The sequence below is a fragment of the Macaca mulatta genome, chromosome 12 (genome assembly GCF_049350105.2).
Source record: "Macaca mulatta isolate MMU2019108-1 chromosome 12, T2T-MMU8v2.0, whole genome shotgun sequence".
In the NCBI taxonomy this organism is placed as follows: Eukaryota; Metazoa; Chordata; class Mammalia; order Primates; family Cercopithecidae; genus Macaca; species Macaca mulatta.
The window spans coordinates 135,749,756-135,768,931 of NC_133417.1; the positions used below are offsets into that span (position 1 = coordinate 135,749,756).

Consider the following 19,176-nt stretch of genomic DNA (forward strand, 5'->3'; position numbering starts at 1 on the left):
TGGATAACCAATTGTCCTAGCTTCTCCACTGATGTGTAATGTCACACATCGCATGTCACACATAGCATGCATATATATTTGTATATGTAAATGGCAGCTTGATGCAAGAAAGCCCAGAAACATATATACATATATATATGTATCCATTGCCCTATCTATTCTGCATCAATATATATCACACTCTACTAAGTACTATAATTTTATAACATTAATATCAGGTAGGATAAGTTCTCTCAACATTTTTCTCTTTCAAAATTGTCTTGGCTGTTATAGCCATTTTATCATTCTTATAACTTTTAATATCATTTTGTCAACCCTTGAAAACCCTGTTGTATTTTTATTGAAATTGCATAGAATAAATGTGGAGAGAACTGACGTCTCTAAAATATAAACCATTTCTATTCACGAACATAGAGATATCTCACTATTTGTTCTTTCCTTTTTTGACCCTTTATTCATTTATTCAGCAAATCCTTATTTCCAATGCTGCTCGATAGGGATAAAGAAGTGAGAAAAATCTCATCAAGCTTACATTCAACTTAGGGTATACAGACAATACACAAATAAGTGCATAATATTTCAGATAGTGACAATGTTATAAAGAAAAATAAAGAATAATGGAGTTGTAGAGTGACAGAAATGTGCCACTTTATGTAGGGTGTTCAAGGAGAGCCTTGCTAACAAGCTGCATGTAACTGAAAATCTAAATGCAATGAGGGACTAAGCCATGGAGCTGAGGCAGAGAAAACCTCAGTTGCAAAGGCCTGAGAGAGAACTATGGTCCTTTAGGGAATGGCAAGGAGGCCACTGGCTGGAGAGGTAGAGAGGGGTTGGGTGGAAAGTGGTTTCTCAGAGGTATATAGAACTTATAGGCCATGGCAAAGACTTTGAATTCTTAAGTAAGAGGAGACATCAGAGAGTTTTGAGCTGGGGAATATAATCTGAATTATGTTTTGAGGACATGCTCTGGATTCTACATGGATAATAGACTTTAGGAGGGCAAGAATGGGACAGGAGTAAGGAGGCTGTTGCAATGATCTCAGAAGGGTGACGGTGAGTTGGACTAAGTTGGTAGCAGTGGAAGCATTCAAAAGTGGGTAGATTCTGAAAATACAGATATGTGTGTGTATGTATTCATATACACATATACAGTCAATTCTCATTATTCCTGGTAGTTCTATTCTATAAAGTCACCATGAACACAGACTTAGCAAATATTGGACCATTGCTTCTAGTAGAAATACAGAATAAGGTTTTTGGAAGCCTCTAGTCATATTTTCATCAACTGATCAATACATAACCTTGTTTTATATATGTTTCTGTATAAAGACACCTTATGTAATATCACATTGATTCATTACTATTGAAGTCATATCCAATAGCACTATAACTCATGCCTGAACAAAGTTTATCTAACACATGTACTTTCTCTCCGGCGTCACAGCCTTCTTGTACTTAGGAACACTAGACAACTCTTCAGCATTACACTTGGGTGTCACTTAATATCGTGAAATTACCAACAAAAAGCACAAAAACACACACAAAAAAGTGGCACTAAATAGATCACAAACGGACTCTTGTTTACAGTGTGAAAGCTGAAACAAGAAGGCAAAGCATCACCTTGTTTGACCTCAGCTAAGAGCATGCATAGGTGACTCAAATAATTTGCCACACTGCATGTCTGCCAATGACCAGGGAAGTGCCATGAGTATTGATTTGAGGGTTCACATAAATATGAACTAATAGACAAATTTGCAGATATGGAATCTGCAAATAATGAAGATTGTGTGTCAATTAGCTTTACTCCACTTTTTAAAAATCGATTGGTGGGATTGTGTTAAATTTATAAATAGACATAGGGAGAACTCCCATCTTTATGATGCTGGACTGCCTCTCCAAGAACATGCCATGATGATCCATTTGTTCAAGAGTCCTCTGGGCCTTCAGTGGAGCTTTTATATTTATTTCCTGCATGTGGGTGGGTGATGCAGACTTTCTTTACGTTTAGTCTGAGCTTTGGTGGCAGTGTGCTTTCGCTGCTATTATAAATTAGGTCTTCCCTTGCATTATATCTTTTAACTGGTTTTTACTCCCATATAGGAAAGCTACTCATTTGTATATCTTAATTTTGAAACTTGCTAACTTTTCCTATTATGATAGTATATTTTTAATTGCTTCTCTTGGGTTTTCCAGGTATATAATCATATAATCTGCTTTACTTTTTTGTACTTTTCTAAGGCAGATGTTTAATTCAACTGGTGTCTTTTTTTTTCCCCACTGGTTCATTATTTAAGGCTATTTATTGGTTTGGTTTGGTTGTTTTTAGAGATAGAGATCCTGGTCTGTCACTCAGGCTGGAGTGCAGTGGTGTAATCATAGCTCACTACAGCCTTGAACTCCTCAGCTTAAGTGATCTTCCCGCTTCAACCTCCCAAGTAGCTGGGTTAGAGGCACATGGCATCAGGTCTCACTATTTTATCTTATTTTATTTTATTTTAGAGATGGGGTATCACTATGTTGCCTAGGCTAGTCTTGAACTCCTGGCCTCAAATGATACACCCATCTTAGCCTCCCAAGTAGCTGGAGGACAGGCATGAGCTAGCATGCCCAGCTGAGACTTTTCCCCTCCCTTTGGGCACTGTATTAACAATCTTCCATAGCTTCTCATAGGCAATGTTTTTTATTATTGTTATTTGCTAAATAGCCCGCAATTTGGATTTGTATTTCCTCTTTGACACAGTTATTTAAGAGAGGGTGGGGAAAATGTGTATACTCTATTTTCTGGCTATGGAGTTCAACATGTATCAATCATATTGATCCTGTTAAACAAATCACTTGGGTCTTCCCTCCTTTTCTGTTTTCTACACTGATCTCTTATGGGCTAAAAGAAGCAAAAATAAAGTCTTCTATCAATAGTGTGTTTCTACCCATTTCTTATTGCATCTCCTATAATTTCTACTTTCTTAAAACTTTTTGGTCTGAATTACATGGTCCCTGATTTCTTTTACTGATGTATACTGAATATATGTTTGCCTATATATTTATTTTCAATGTTTTATATGTTTTTAAATGAGTCTTTCATGCATGATAAAATCTTGGTTTTTACTTTGTAGTTAAATGTCTCAAAATTTCTTTTTTAAATAAGTGAGTTAACCCCATTTACTTTTATTGATAGAACCAAGGTGTTTGATTTTGGTTTAGTCACATTGGTTTATATTATATATTCTAGGGATTTGGATTTTTTTTAAGTCAACACTCTGCATTCTGTCTTCTATGCATTTTATGTGCATGTGTGTACTTCCGATACTAAGGAATATTTGCACTTTTCTTCTAGTGGTTACAACTAACTAGTGGCTACCTAGCTGAGACTATCTGTATTAGTCTATTCTCACACTGTTATAAAGAACTACCTGAGACTGGGTAATTTATTTTAATAAAGAGATTTAATTGACTCACAGTTCCACACGGCTGGGAGGCCTCAGGAAACTTAGAATCACAGCAGAAGGTGAAGGGGAAGCAAGCACATCTTACCATGGCAACCCAGGAGAGAGGGTAAGCTAAAGGGAAGTGCCACAGTTTTTTTTTTTGTTTGTTGGTTGGTTGTTTTTGTTTTGTTTTTTGAGACAGAGTCTCGCTCTGTCACAGGCTGGAGTGCAGTGGCGCTATCGCGGCTCACTGCAAGCTCTGCCTCCCGGGTTCACGCCATTCTCCTGCCTCAGCTTCCCGAGTAGCTGGGACTACAGGCGTGCACCACCATGCTCGGCTCATTTTTTATAGTTTTAGTAGAGACAAGGTTTCACCGTGTTAGCCAAGATGATCTCGATCTCCTGACCTCGTGATCCGCCCACTCAGCCTCCCAAAGTGCTGGGATTACAGGCGTTTTTGTTTGTTTGTTTGTTTGTTTTTTAAGTTCTGGGGTACATGTGTGGAATGTGCAGGTTTGTTACATAGGTATACATGTGTCATGGCGGTTTGCTGTACTTATTGACCGGTCCTCTAAGTTCGCTCCCCTCACCTCCCACCCCACAACAGGCCCTAGTGTGTTCCTCTCCCTGTGTCCATGTGTTCTCATTGTTCAACTCCCACTTGTGAGTGCGAACATACAGTGTTTGGTTTTCTGTTCCTGGTCAGTTTGCTAAGGATGATTGCTTCCAGCTTCATCCATGTCCCTGCAAAGCACATGATCTCATTCCTTTTTATGGCTGCATAGTATTCCATGGTGTATATGTACCACATTTTCTTTTTCCAGTCTATCATTGATGGGCATCTGGTTTGGATCCATGGCTATGCTATTGCAAATAGTGCTGCAATAAACATACGTGTGCATGTCTTTATAGTAGGATGATTTATATTCCTTTGGGTATATACCCAGTAATGGGATTGCTAGGTCAAATGGTATTTCTGGTTCCAGATCCTTGAGGAATCGCCATACTGTCTTCCACAATGGTTGAACTAATTTACATTCCCACCAACAGTGTAAAAGTGTTCCTATTTATTCACAACCTCACCAGCAGCTGTTGTTTCTTGACTTTTTAATAATTACCATTCTTACTGGTGTGAGATGGCAACTCATTGTGGTTTTGATTTGCATTTCTCTAATTTTAGGTTCAGTGGTGTTGAGCATATTTTCATATGTTTGTTGGCCACATAAATGTCTTCTTTTGAGAAATGTCTTTTCATATCCTTTGCCCACTTTTTCATGGCGGTGTTTGTTTTTTTCTTGTAAATTTGTTTAAGCTCCTTGTAAATTCTAGATATTAGACCTTTGTCAGATGGATAGATTGCAAAAATTTTCTTACATTCTGTAGACTGCCTGTTCGTTCTGATGATCGTTTCTTTTGCTGTGCAGAAGCTCTTTAGTTTAATTAGATCCCATTTGTCAATTGTGGTTTTTGTTGCAATTGCTTTGGGCGGTTTCGTCCTGAAGACTTTGCCCATGCCTGTATCCTCAATGTTTTGCCTATGTTTCCTTCTAGGGTTTTTATGACTTTGGGTTATACATTTTAAGTCTTTAATCCATCCTGAGTTAATTTTTGTATAAGGCATAAGGAAAGGGTCCAGTTTCAGTTTTCTACATATGGCTAGCCAGTTTTCCCAGCACCATTTATCAAATAGGAGATCCCTTCCCCATTACTTGTCTTTGTCAGGTTTGTCAAAGATCAGATGATTATAGATGTGTAGTGTTATTTCTGAGGTCTCTGTTCTGTTCCATTGGTCTATGTGTCTGTTTTGGTACCAGTACCTTGGTGTTTTGGTTACTGTAGCCCTGTAGTATAATTTGAAGTCAGCTAGGGTGATGCCTCCAGCTTTGTTCTTTTTGCTTAGGATTGTCTTGGCTGTACGGGGTCTTCCTTGATTCCATATGAAATTCAAAGTAGACTTTTCTAATTCTGTGAAGAATGTCAATGGTAGTTTGATGGGAATGGCATTTAATCTATAAATTACTGTGGGCAGTATGGTCATTTTCATTATATTGATTCTTCCTATCCATGAGGTTGGAATGTTTTTTCGTTTGTTTGTGTCCTCTTTTATTTCCTTGAGCAGTGGTTTGTAGTTCTGCTTGAAGAGGTCCTTCACATCCTTTGTTAGCTATATTCCTAGGTATTTTATTCTTTTTGTAGTGATTGTGAATGGGAGTTCATTCATGATTTGGCTCTCTGCTTGCCTATTGATGGCGTAAAGGAATGCTTGTGATTTTTGCACGTTGATTTTGTATCCTGAGATTTTGCTGACATTCCTTATCAGTTTAAGGAATTTTGAGGCTCAGATGATGGGGTTTTCTGAATATGAAGTCATGTCATCTGCAAGTATAGACAATCTGACTTCCTCTCTCCCTATTTGAATACTCTTTATTTCTTTCTCTTGCCAGAACTTCCAATACTATGTTGAATGGGAGTGGTGAGAGGAGGGCATCCTTGTCCTGGGCCGGTTTTCAAAGGGAATGCTTCCAGCTTTTGCCCATTCAGTATGATATTGGCTGTGGGTTTGTCATAAATAGCTCTTTTTATTTGGAGGTATGTCTCATCAATACCTAGTGTATTGAGAGTTTTTTGGTTTGTTTGTTTGGGTTTTTGTTGTTGTTGTTTGAGACGGAGTCTCACTCTGTTGCCCAGACTGGAGTGCAGTGGCATGATCTCAGCTCACTGCAGTCTCCACCTCCCAGGTTCACACCATTCTCCCACCTCAGCCTCCCAAGTAGCTGGGACTACAGGCACCCGCCATCACGCCTGGCTCATTTTTGTATTTTTAGTAGAAACAGTGTTTCACCATGTTAGCCAGGATGGTCTCAATCTCCTGACCTCATGATCTACCTGCCTTGGCCTCCCAAAGTGCTGGGATTACAGGTGTGAGCCACCATGCCTGGCCAAGGGTTTTTAACAGGAAGGGATGTTGAATTTTTTCAAAGACCTTTTCTGCATCTATTGAGATAATCATGTGGTTTTTGTCTTTGGTTCTGTTTATGTGATGGATTGCATTTATTGATCTACATATGTTGAACCAGCCTTGCATCCCAGGGATGAAGCCGACTTGATCATGATGGATAAGTTTTTTAATGTGCTGCTGGATTCAGTTTGATAGTATTTTATTGAGAATTCTTGCATCAATGTTCATCAGGGATATTGGATGGAAGTTTCCTTTTTTTATTGTGTCTCTGCCAGGTTTTGGTATCAGGATGATGCTGGCTTCATAAAATGAGTTAGGGAGGAGTCACTCATTTTCAATTGTTTGGAATAGTTTCAGAAGGAAAGGTACCAGCTACTCCTTGTACCTCTGGTAGAATTCAGCTGTGAATCAGTCTGGTCCTGGGCTTTATTTGGTTGGTGGACTGTTAATTACTGCCTCAATTTCAGAACTTGTTATTGGTCTATTCAGGGATTCAATTTCTTCCTGGTTTAGTCTTGGGAGGGTGTATGTTTCCAGGAATTTATCCGTTTCTTCTAGATTTTCTAGTTTGTGTAGAGGTGTTTGTAGTATTCTCTGATGGTAGTTTGTACTTCTGTGAGGTCAGTGGTGATATCCCCTTTATCATTTTTTATTGTGTCTATTTGATTCTTCTCTCTTTTCTTCTTTATTAGCCTATCTAGCAGTCTATCTATTTTGGGAATTTTTTCAAATAACCAGCTCCTGGTTTTTTGGATTAGTTTGCTCTTGTCTCTCTGGCTCTTTTAATTGTGATACTAGGGTATTGATTTTAGATCTTTCTAGCTTTCCGATGTGGGCATTTAGTGCTATAAATTTCCCTCTTAATATTGCTTTAGCTGTGTCCCAGAGATTTTGGTACACTGTCTTTTTGTTCTCATTAGTTTCAAAGAACTTCCTGATTTCTGCCTTAATTTCTTTATTTACTCAGGAGTCATTGAGGAGCAGGTTGTTCAATTTCCATGTAATTGAGTGGTTTTGAGTGAGTTTCTTAGTCCTGAGTTCTAATTTGATTGTGCTGTGGTCTGAGAGACTGTCTGTTACAATTTCAGTTCTTTGCACTTGCTGAGGAGTGTTTTACTTCCAATTATGTGGTCGATTTTAGAATAAGTACCATGTGACACTGAAAAGAATATATATTCTGTTGATTTAGGGTGGAGAGTTCTGTAGATGTCTATTAGGTCCACTTGATCCACAACTGAGTTCAAGTCCTGAATATCCTTAATTTTCTGTCTCATTGATCTGTCTAATATTGACAGTGGGGTGTTACAGTCTCCCACTATTATTATGTGGGAGTCTAAGGACTTGTTTTATGAATCTGGGTACTCCCGTATTGGGTGCATATATATTTAGAATAGTTAGCTCTTCTTGTTGAATTTTTCCCTTTACCATTATGTAATGCCCTTCTTTGTCTTTTTTGATCTTTGTTGGTTTAAAGTCTGTTTTGTCAGAGACTAAGATTGCAACATCTGCTTTTTTTTTTTTTTCTTTCTATTTGCTTGGTAAATTTTCCTCCATTCCCTTATTTTGAGCCTATGCATGTCTTTGCAGGTGAGATGGGTCTCCTGAATACAGCACACCAATGGGTCTTAACTCTTTATCCAATTTGCCAGTCTGTGTCTTTTAATTGGGGCATTTAGCCCATTTACATTTAAGGTTAGTATTGTTATGCATGAATTTGATCTTGTCATCAAGATGCTATCTGGTTATTTTGCACACTAGTTGATGCAGATTTTTCATAGTGTCATTGGTCTTTATATTTTAGTGTGTTTTGCAGCGGCTGGTACTGGCTTTTTCTTTATTTATTTAGCACATCTTTCAGGAACTCTTGCAAGGCAGGCCTAGTAGTAACAAAATCCCTCAGCATTTGCTTGTCTGAAAAGGATTTTATTTCTCCTTCACTTATGGAGCTTAGTTTGGCTGGATATGAAATTCTGTATTGAAAATTCTTTTCTTTAAGAATAATGAATATTGGCACCCCATCTCTTCTGGCTTGTAGAGTTTCTGTTGAGAGGTCTACTGTTTAGTCTGATGGGCTTCCCTTTGTAGGTGACCTGGCCTTTCTCTCTGGTCTTTCCTTCATTTGGACCTTGGAGAATCTGATGATCATGTGTCTTGGAATTGACCTTCTCGTGGAGTATCTAGGTGGTGTTCTCTGTATTTCCTGAATTTGCATGTTGGCCTGCCTTGCTAGGTTGGGGAAGTTCTCCTAGATAATATCCTGAAGTATGTTTTCCAGCTTGTTTCCATTTTTCCCATCTCTTTCAGGTACTCCAATCAATCGTAGGTTTGGTCTTTTTATAAAGTCCCATATTTCTTGGAGGCTTTATTCAATGAAGCACAATGACTGTCCCTTGGTGTAGGAGGTGTGCTTTGCTGGGGGGAAACCAAGTTGTCTGGGCTGCCTGGATTCCTCAGAACTACCAGGAGGAAAGGCTAGTCTGCTGGTTCATGGAGACTGTGGCCTTTTCTCTATGGGCTCAGGCCCAAGGAGATATGGGTTCTGTCCCTGAGCCTCTGGCTGGAGTTATTGGAGTTCCTGCAGGGAAGCCCCATCCAGTGAGGAAGGATGAGTCAGGGTCAGGCCTGAAGAGGCACTCTGGCTGCAGTAGGCCACAGCCAGCGTGTTGGGCTTTGGGGGACACATCTTGGGACCAAGCCGTCCAGTCTCCCTTGCTCCAGCTGAGGAAAAGCATGGCCTGGAGCTGTGGAGATGGATGCCACCCTTCCCCTGCCAAGGGAACTTAGCATTTTAGGCAGTTGTGAGTTTCAGTGCTGGCTGCTGAAGTGCCACATTTTTAAACCACCAGATCTTGTGAGAACTCACTATCATAAGATCAGCAAGGGGAAAATCTGCCCCTGTGATCCAATCACCTTCCACCAGGCCCCTCCCCCAACACATGGGGATTACAATTCGACATGAGGTTTGGAGACACAGAGCCAGACCATATCATTATACTTTCAGCCTTCCTTGCAGTTCACTGTGACCACGTCATTAGGTTCTAGCCAACGGCATATGAGCAGAAGATATGTGAGCCACCTCTGAGTCTTTCCCTTGAAATAAATGAATGGGTAAGCAGCCCACACTCATTTCGTATTTTCTCAGTGGTTAGGAGCGTATACTTCCAATTTAAAGAAGGTTTGCATTTTGTTCTAGTGATTACTTTTAGGATTACCTTTATATGATTCCTTTGGTGCTCTATTTTAGACAGTACCCTTTAGTTTCCCACCCAGAAGATTTATAAAATCAGCCTGTGTGCCATTCCATTGTCCAGTCTTTTTCCTCTCCCACCCAATTTTAGGCCATGACATCACCATGTTTACCTTTCAGCCATTAACCTTGCATTACATCAACACAATACCTTTGGACTCCTACCTTTAAAATAAACAAAGAACTTGCTCTACAGCCTATTTTTGCTTTCTCCTCCCTGTTTTTTGTTTGTTTGTTTGTTTTGTTTTGTTTTGTTTGAGACAGGGTCTCACTCTGTCACCCATGCTAGAGGGCAGTGGTGCAATATTAGCTGCAACCTCTAACTCCTGGGCTCCAGTGATCCTCTTACCTCAGCCTCCTGAGTAGTTAGGACTGCAGGTATGCACCACCATAGCTTGCTAATGCTTTCAAAGTTTTTGTAGAGACGAGGTCTTGCTAGGTTGCCCAAGCTGGTCTCAAACTTCTGGCTTCAAGTGATCTTTCCACCTATGCTTCCCAAAGTGCTGGGATTACAGGCATGAGCCACTGCACCTAACCCTTCTCCTCATATTTTTTGTTATTATACTATTTCTTTATTGTCAGAGCATATGCACTTCATATTCTCATCTGTCACCCTACTGCCCACTTTTATTTTGATCCTTTTGCCAGAATTTTCAGCTCTACCTTAGTTTGCTGAAGTAATGAGGACTCAGAAACTACATTCCAAGAATTTTTCTGTTCAAATTTGTTTGTGTTATTTATACCTGAAAAATAGTTTGCTCATTCTTTATTTCTAGAAATATCTTACAGGTTTTTCTCCACTTTCCTGTGGCATTAAATGTTGCTGTGGAAAATTTTGTGGCCAATAAGTCTCCCTTGAAAATAACTTTTTGCCTACACTGCCCATTCAATTATTTCTTTATCTTTAAAGTCCAATAAATGTGTTGAAAATATATCTCAGTGTTGGCTATTTTGGGTCAATTTCTCTGTGACAGGGTGAAGAGATAGGTACTTTTGATGTAAACATTTCAATTTACATTATAATTGCACAAACTTTTTTCATTAAGTATTTCTTCTATTATTTTGATTTTCTGCTTTGGGAACTCCAATAATTTGTTCACTTACATTGATTATTTTCTCTCTAATTTTTATTTTATGTTATTTTATTTTTGAAAGAGTGTCTCACTCTGTCACCCGGGCTGGAGTGCAGTGGAGTCATCTCAGATCACTGCAACCTCTGCCTCCCAGGTTCAAGTGATTCTCCTGCCTCAGCCTTCTGAGTAGCTGGGACTACAGGCATGTGCTGCCATGCCAGCTAATTTTTTTATTTGTAGGAGAGACAGGGTTTCGCCATGTTGGCCAGGCTGGTCTCAAACTCCTGAGCTCAGGTGATCCACCTGCCTCAGCCTCCCAAAGTGCTAAGATTACAGGGGTGAGCCACTGCACCCAGCTTGATTTCTAATTTGTTTAATCATTCTTAAAATTTCTTGTTTCCTTTTCCTATTTCTGTAATATATGTCCTTCACTTTAATTTCTGAAATGCCTCATCTCCTTTATTTTTCTTCTAAATTTATCTTCATTTCTCTGATTTTTTTTCTACTTATTTCTTAAGTTCTGGCTATTATAAACACAATTACAGCCTTAGCTATTCAAAGCATGCCTCTGAATTCCATGAAGTGTACTTCACTGGTAATTTCTTTCTTTTTTTATTTTATTTATTTATTTATTTATTGAGACTGAGTCTTACTCTAACGCCTAGACTGAAGTGCAGTGGCACAATCACAGTTCACTGCAATCTCCTCCTTCCAGGTTCAAGCAATTGTCCTGCCTCAGCCTCCCAAGTAGCTGGGGCTACAGGTGCATGACACCACTCCAGGCTAATTTTTGTATTTTTAGTAGAGGTAGGATTTTGCCATGTTGGTCAGGCTGGTCTCAAACTCCTGGCCTACAAGTGATCCACCCACCTTGGCCTCCCAAAGTGCTGGGATTCCAGGCACAAGCCACTGTGCCTGGCCATCACTGGTGATTTCTTAGACCTACTATTGTTTGACCCTCCTGGTACTCTTCTGCTGCTCCTGTCACCTCCTGCTTGATTTCAGCTACTTTAAAATCTTTCTTTATTGTGAATGATAAGACCACATATGGATATGTACAAGCATAGTGTAAATGACTAACACTGTGTGAAAACAGGTTGCTTTGTGGTTATTGGTTTCTCTGTGACAACAACCAAGATGGGATGTTGGTAGCCGAGGACTTAGCCCCACAAAAGTGGAAGGAAAACAAAATTAAATACTTGGAAACTATTGACATAAAAAGTGTGCAAATCTTTGTTTACAGTTATAGAGGATTATTTTCTTTCTTTTCTGTGTGCAGGAAAAAAGAGAAAACACATACTTAAAGTAAATGGTCTCCAAAGAGGTAAGAAGAAATGTGGGAATTTACTCCTTTGAACTCGCTGTGGTCCTGTTCTTCCTGCCAGACTCCATCCTTGCTGCAGCCTCAAAATCTCCTATGGGCCGTGGTAGCTTCAGACCCAATGGATTATTCAGAGTACCAGCTAAGTCATTGTAACAAACAGATCCCAAAATACAGTGGCTTAAAACAAATAATCTAAGAGCCCAGAAGTGGTAGGCAGTCTGCCTTCCTTGACATGAGGTTTCCAACAGTGGGTCCACAAGAGCTGATCTGGTTGACATTGTCTCCCAACCAGTGGGAAAGAAAAAAAAAACTGACAAAAGAACCAGCCATTTGTTTATTTTAATAGAAAGACTCAGAAGTCTTCTGCCAACATCCCATTGGCCAAAACTTGGTTACATGGCCAGAGCTAGCTGCAAAGTGAGGCTGAGAAATGTAACGCTGGCCAGGCAGTCTTTGGTTCAGCTGTAAGTCTATTCTTATGGAAGAAGGAATGATTATGGGTGACAAATAGCAATATGCCTACTTGCCCTTCATGTTTGGCTCCAAAGTCACTGATTCCCTTAAATAAAGAGGAAAACTCAGACTCTCCATTGATTCAGATCCAGCCTTTTTGTCACCTGAGACTCTTTGGCAAGCACAGGAGCCGGAAGCTGAGAGGCATTACAGAGCTATGTGAGCAGAGACATGCCAGTCCTGATTAGGAAATGAGGCAACAGGAGGAAGTGTTAGAAAGGTGTGTTGTAACTAATACAGTCCGGGACAGAACATGAAGAAATAGACAGAGATAACTTGAATCAATTACATGGAAGCCAGAGTACTGGTGCCACATCAGATTGAAGCCTGAGAAACACGGGGTTATTTTATTTTATTTATTTATTTATTTTCTTTTTTGAGATGGAGTCTTTCTCTGTCACCCAGGCTGGAGTACAGTGCTACAATCTCAGCTCACTGCAACCTCCGCCTCCCAGGTTCAAGCAGTTCTCCTGCCTCAGCCTCCCAAGTAGCTGGGATTACAGGCTAATTTTTGTATTTTTAGTAAAGACAGGGTTTTGCCATGTTGGCCAGACTGGTCTTGAACTCCTGATCTCAGGTGATCCACCTGCCTCGGCCTCCCAAAATGCTGGGATTACAGGCAGTGAACCAAACTCAATCAGAGCATATGCCACACTGGGCACTTGAAGATAAAAAAGATGTGACACTCCATTCTCTTCATCAGATCTTGTGGATTTTATGTTTATTGCATTCCTCCTTTTCTTCCTCTTCTTTGTCTCTCCTTTATTTCCTTTCCTCTCCCATTCTACTTATGTTTCTCTTGCATACCTTATTTAATTTTTTTGTTTTACATCTTGTAAAATATTTCTGGCAAGTTGATATGGCACTGTAGAGATGGCAGCACTTTTTCCTCTAGAGCTAAAGCATATTTGGATATATTTTTTCCCATGATTTCTAATTATTTCTGTCACTCATACACATATATACATATGTTTATATATGATATAACTATTTTCAAATATAACTTTAAATATAACTCTACTATAAGTAAGTATATACATGTAATATTTCCAGCATCTCTGTCATTTTTATTTCTATACCTATCTGTCATCTTGGTTATATTCTAGTTTGTACTTACCCAGGTCTGAGATGTTTCTTCCTTCATGTTTTTACTGGTTTCTATGGAAGCCTCCCTACCTTAACTATTTTATTAAAATACTTGGATTTGTTAAGTCTAAGCAGAAATCACATTTATTCCTTCTACTTACTTTTCAAACCTGTTCTCTCAAATAGTTATTTTCTTGCCCATGAATGAAGTCTTAGGTAAGCCCTAGAGCTATGCTAGTCCCTTTTAGCAGTAATATCTCATTTAATATTTAAAAGCCTGAGCTGATATAATATTAAAACTGGAAACCATGTGGTAGGGAAGCTGGGTGAAGTCAGCATTTCCTTTCATCCACACTTCCTCTCCACCTCCACTGAGTGTCTATTGCTTTCAACTAATTTGGGTCTAGGAGGAGGGGGAGAAAGAAGTGGACAGGAGCAGGAATGGCCCTCATACTATATAGCTTGGTGCAAAAGTAATTGTGGGTTTTGCCTTAAAAAAAAAAAAAAAGGAATAGCAAAAACTGCAATTACTTTTGCACCAACCTTACAGATTTTTGTGTCTCCGAGATATTGGTGGATGCATGAGCCATATTCATTTGTGAGTTCTTCAGAGACACTCAACTTAGAGAGAACCTCTCAACTGAAGTTCCCCTAATTCAGGAACTTCAACTGGCCGCTTACCAATTCCCTCAGTCTCCCAGCTCTGGGAGGTCCACACGACACTCCTGCTGGGGTCAACTCATCCACCCAAGTGATTCTCCCAGACAGAATATCTCTCAAGAAGAACTAAGTGAGCTCCTCCTTTCCCCAGGGAGACCTATAGGAATTATGACTCTTCAGACCCTCTCGACATTCTAGGATTGAGTCTATAAATGTCTCTGCCTTCCTCAAACTCCTGAAGGTGAAGATCAGTTACCTTGAAGTTGTAGTCTTCTCAGTTGCCTTAAGGAGGCAGGAGCAAGTTACTCAACTTCTATAGCAAGAACATGGTGTTAACTGTTAGCACTTGGATAGGAAATCCAAGAATTGCCACACTACTTCCTGTGGGGTATTTGAGCAAGACAATTTGCATAGAATAATTACAAAGGAAGTCCCAAGAGCTCCATAGTATTAGCAGATCTTAAGCTCCAAATCTCCTTGTAAGTAGAACTCAAGTAAACTGAACTAAACTACTTGTACACCTCTAATTTGTTTGTCCTCAATGGACTTTGATGACAGGCGACTACAACAGGACCAAAGACATAGAGGGACAGGAAAAGAGTCTTGTTTGTCTAAGATATCTATGGCTGGACAAGTTCAAATTGTGGCCAGGTCATAGAAAGAAAGAAAGGAAAGAAAAATACAGGGAGACAGCATGGGAAGGGAAAGAGGGAGGGAGGGAAGGATGAAGGGAAGGAGAGGAGGGGAGGGTGGGGAGGAGAGGAGAGGAGAGGAGAGGAGAGGAACTTTATGGCCTTGCCTGAGAGATCAGCACCTTGAGGAGAGGAGAGGAGAGGAGAGGAGAGGAGAGGAGAGGAGAGGAACTTTATGGCCTTGCCTGAGAGATCAGCACCTTTAAACATGGCACTCAAGAGGTGCTCCTGCACATACCTCACTGTCTTTCTACCTACCCCCATCACCTCCTGAATCTAACAGCATACTCCCGAGATAGGGTTTCAATCAACCCTTTGTTAGTCCTAACCACGAGGCTTTCTGGGATTTGAATCTCTATACAAATTCCCCTTGGGCAATAGTCTCTTGGTTCGTTCCTTAGATCCTAATTTTTTGGCCAAACCTATGTGAATAAGGTCTTTGGTCATTTTCACTGTATTTTCAGCCTCAACGCCTTCACTGAGGGCTAAGATGGTGGCTGGTGTCTCACCATCAAAATGAGTGGGACAATCCAAATTCTTGCGTTGCTGCCATTGATTTCCTCACAACCAGAGGAAATCTGCAATGCTTCACTTCATTTTGCAATATCTGTATGCTGAAGTTTCTTCATTGGTAATAGGAGGAGTAAAAGTCTCTATCTCATAAATGAATTAGTAGATGTACATATCTTGTGTTCATGTCTAGCACATAATAAGCACTCAAGTCTTAGCCCTCATCATTGTTATTATTCTTACAGTATTCTTTGGGATGTAAATGAAACTGTCTTAAGTTCTTTTTAAAATTAATGTAGGGGGACAAATGAATTTGGATTAATGTCACGGTAAGGAAAAGAAAATCTAGGATGAACCCAGGTTAACCACCAAAGGCTTGGTCATTGCAAGGCTATGTGTTACGTATTTTTCTTTGTGTGTTAAGCTCTGGAAAAGTTATAGCTGAAGAAAATTTTTGAAAGCACTATTATATATAATGTGAGTTTTTTACACCATCCGTATTTATATTTTCCTATTTTCTCAGGGAGAAAGAAACACAGACATAGAAAACACTTAACTCGGAATAACAAAGTCCCAAAGGAAAGACGGCAACCAAGAGGTAAAAAAAAATAATACATTTTAAATAAATAATGCGTAAATGTTCATGCTCTTAGTAAAAAACATTTTTTCCTAATTGCTTTTTGTCGCTGTACTTACTGTTGAGAAATATATCAGATTTAGTCAAGTTCTAAGATATGTCAGGGAGAAAAAGATGATAACACCACAAACAAGTAGCTAGGTGATGAATCTGCAACCTGACCCCAGGGCCCAGGAGCTGCCTGCAGTGCTTCCTCTGCTGAACTGATAACTTTCAAGGCCAGAAATAGTTGTTGGCATAGAAACAAAAACAAAACAGACAAAACCCGTGTAATTCGAAAGTGATGTAGCTGTCCCTCCTCTTGCTTATCACCATGTGGTAATTGCCTGGACTTGGGTCTGCCCCAAGTAAATTACAGTTTACTTACCTGTAAAGTGAAATTAGGTCAGTTAGGCTAGACTGGCTGCCCTCCAAGGCCCATCCCAGCTTCCCATGTGGCTTCTCATTCCGTGGATCTCCTACAGGACTCAGTAAAAACCATAGACAGCCCCCTCTACTGCATCATCAGCACAGAGCCCTTGTAGACTGTGCCTCTTCCCCAATGTCACTGACTGGAAGGGTTGGAACAGCAGCTCAGCATCCTCAAGTTCATTTTAAGACCTTTACACCTGTTTCTACTAAGTCAGCTCTTCAGTCCCCACCTCTACCACATAGAGGCTCTGAAATGCAAAGCATCCTCCCTGTGCAATTTGCAGATGATTCTGGAACTCTGCTGAGCTGCTCCTTCAGCCAGGAGAAAGGTGCATGAAGGAGAAGGCAAACAGAGAAGACAGACACCATCTCCTGCCAGACTGCCTGTTGTTATCCTGCTCAAATTTACAGACAAATTTGTCATCTAAAAGAGTTTTGACACCTAAAACTCTTTCTCTGGCCACATAACTTCATATAGACTCTCTATATACATATATACATATATATGTGTGTGTGTGATATATATATATATATATATATATATATATATATATATATATATATATATATATATATATCTCCTTTGGCTGTGAGTTCCCCCACTAGAATGGCAGAAGCAGTGTATGCAACTGCCTCTCCATAGTTGGTGGTGGCCAACCTGCTTGGGAATTAAGACACTGGATGGTCCTTCTAGAAGATACACAATCCACTGCTGTTCCCTCAGTGAGAGTATCTCTTAAAAACACCCAGTCCAGCTCCCATCCACGAGGTCTGCAGCAGACCATGGGGATCGTGCTTCTTCATTATTTCCCTGCTGGCTCCCAGCTCAGCCCTCTGGCACCCTTGACCCAACTAGCCATGACCTTCACCTTTGCGCTTCTCAGCAGTGAGTCTGAGAGTCTCTCATTCCCTGACATTCCCAGGGACAGAGGTCCATCTCCTGCTTAGACGTCTTTAAACCTTCTCATTTGGCTTGAGAGAAGGTGTCTGACAATTCTCTCCAGAGAAATGTGGCCTCTCTCATAAGGCCTGAAGGTGGGAAAGGCTGATGCTGGCAGAACCAGGCTCCCAATCCCCTACCATGTTCTTTGCAGACAGACTGGCATCTTGCCTTAGAATATAGAAGTACTGGGCTCCTATTGTGGCATTCTTGGATGTTGAGGCTTCTGCTAATACTCTGAGATAACCAAAGAATCACCTAAACATGGTGATATACTCTTTTGCCAAAAATGATTAGTCCCTGTTGTGAAAAAAATATATATTTTAAAATAGCCTTTAATTTTTTCTGACCATATTATTATTTTACATGGTTAATGTAGAATTAAAACTGATAGACTCAAGAACAATTAAATCCTACTGTGTCCAGGCATTTGACTGCCTGGATATACAATTGTAGTGAGGTGCTGGAGCCAGCGAACACACAAAGAACCCCTGGAAAGCACAGTTCTGCAGCACTTTATTACACATGATCTCCTCCTCAGCCCAGATGTCTCCATACCAAGAGCGGGGAAGCAGTGCAATTAGCTTCTGGTGTTTTGCCCTGAAGTTGTTTGCCCTCAATAGGTTTTGATTGAAAGGAAATCCCTGCAGTCCAAGAAGGATTTAAACAGAGATAAACTGAGAGCAAGAGAATATATATTGACCAATAATGGCTAGGGCTGAACAGACCCAGATTATGGCCAGAGCTGGATCTCCAGTTTGACCACTTTATGGGAAAGAAGAAAGCAGACAGAGAACAAGTGTCTTTTGATGGAACTGTGGGGAGAAGGGAGAGTTGGGGGAAGGAGGAGAGAAGAGTTAGAAGTGGCCAGTTTTCCTGGGTGCACCTGCAACTTGATCATCATGAGTGACAGGAGAGTCCCACACAGAGCCACCCCTGTGTGGATGACATTTTACTGTGGCAACCGCATCAACTACCACACTTGGCACAATCATGGTCTTTGAAACTGATCTATCTAGAGCAAATTTTTCTGAGAGACAAACAAGGAGTGGTAAGAAAGCTTCATCTACTTCCTTGAGGTCTCCATGTTTCCACATTTTACATGTTTCTTTTAAACCTTTAGTTCAGGCTGGGTGTGGTGGCTCACACCTGTAATCCCAGCACTCTGGGAGGCTGAGGCAGGTGGATTGCTTGAGCCCTGGATTTAAGACCAGCCTGGGCAACATGGTAAAACCCCATCTCTACTAAAAATACAAAAATTAGCTGGGTGTGGTGGCGCACACCTATAATCCCAGCTACTCAGGAGGTTCAGGAAGGAAAATCACTTGAACCCGGGAGGTGGAGGTTGCAGTGAGCCGAGATCTGTGCCACTGCACTCCAGCCTGAGGAACAGAGCAAGAGGGCAAGACTCGGTCTCAAAAAAAAAGTAGGGGGGGCACTTTTAGTTCAATAGCCAAATTTATAATTCTTTTATGCAGGTTTAGTAATCTCTCCTCTCCATGTGTCTCTGTAATATTTTAATAAACTTCCTAAGGGCAACATCTTGTGCAGTAGAGCGTGCTTTCTCTCAGGATATGATTCCTCTTGGCATGTGAATTATCAGTAAATGTCTGATGGTACCATTTTTATCTTGATGAAGTTTAAAACAAAAAAACAAAAAAACAAAAAAACAAAAAACCTCTAAGTAATTGTTATGTCA

At 40.2% G+C, this 19,176-nt stretch overlaps 1 protein-coding gene across 49 annotated transcripts in view; it reads left to right on the top strand.

The window, feature by feature from the left end:
- Positions 1 to 19,176, top strand: part of SP100 (SP100 nuclear antigen) — a 129,079-nt gene that overhangs the window by 66,475 nt on the left and 43,428 nt on the right. For 40 of the 49 annotated variants that reach the window (XM_077957817.1, XM_077957835.1, XM_077957845.1 and 37 more), the window contains 2 exons: positions 11,984 to 12,028; positions 16,013 to 16,087. In XM_077957817.1, coding sequence (XP_077813943.1) covers positions 11,984 to 12,028; positions 16,013 to 16,087 — 120 coding nt within the window. The remainder of the gene's footprint in view (positions 1 to 11,983; positions 12,029 to 16,012; positions 16,088 to 19,176) is intronic. The other 9 variants (XM_015111306.3, XM_077957816.1, XM_077957821.1 and 6 more) reach the window with 1 other exon arrangement.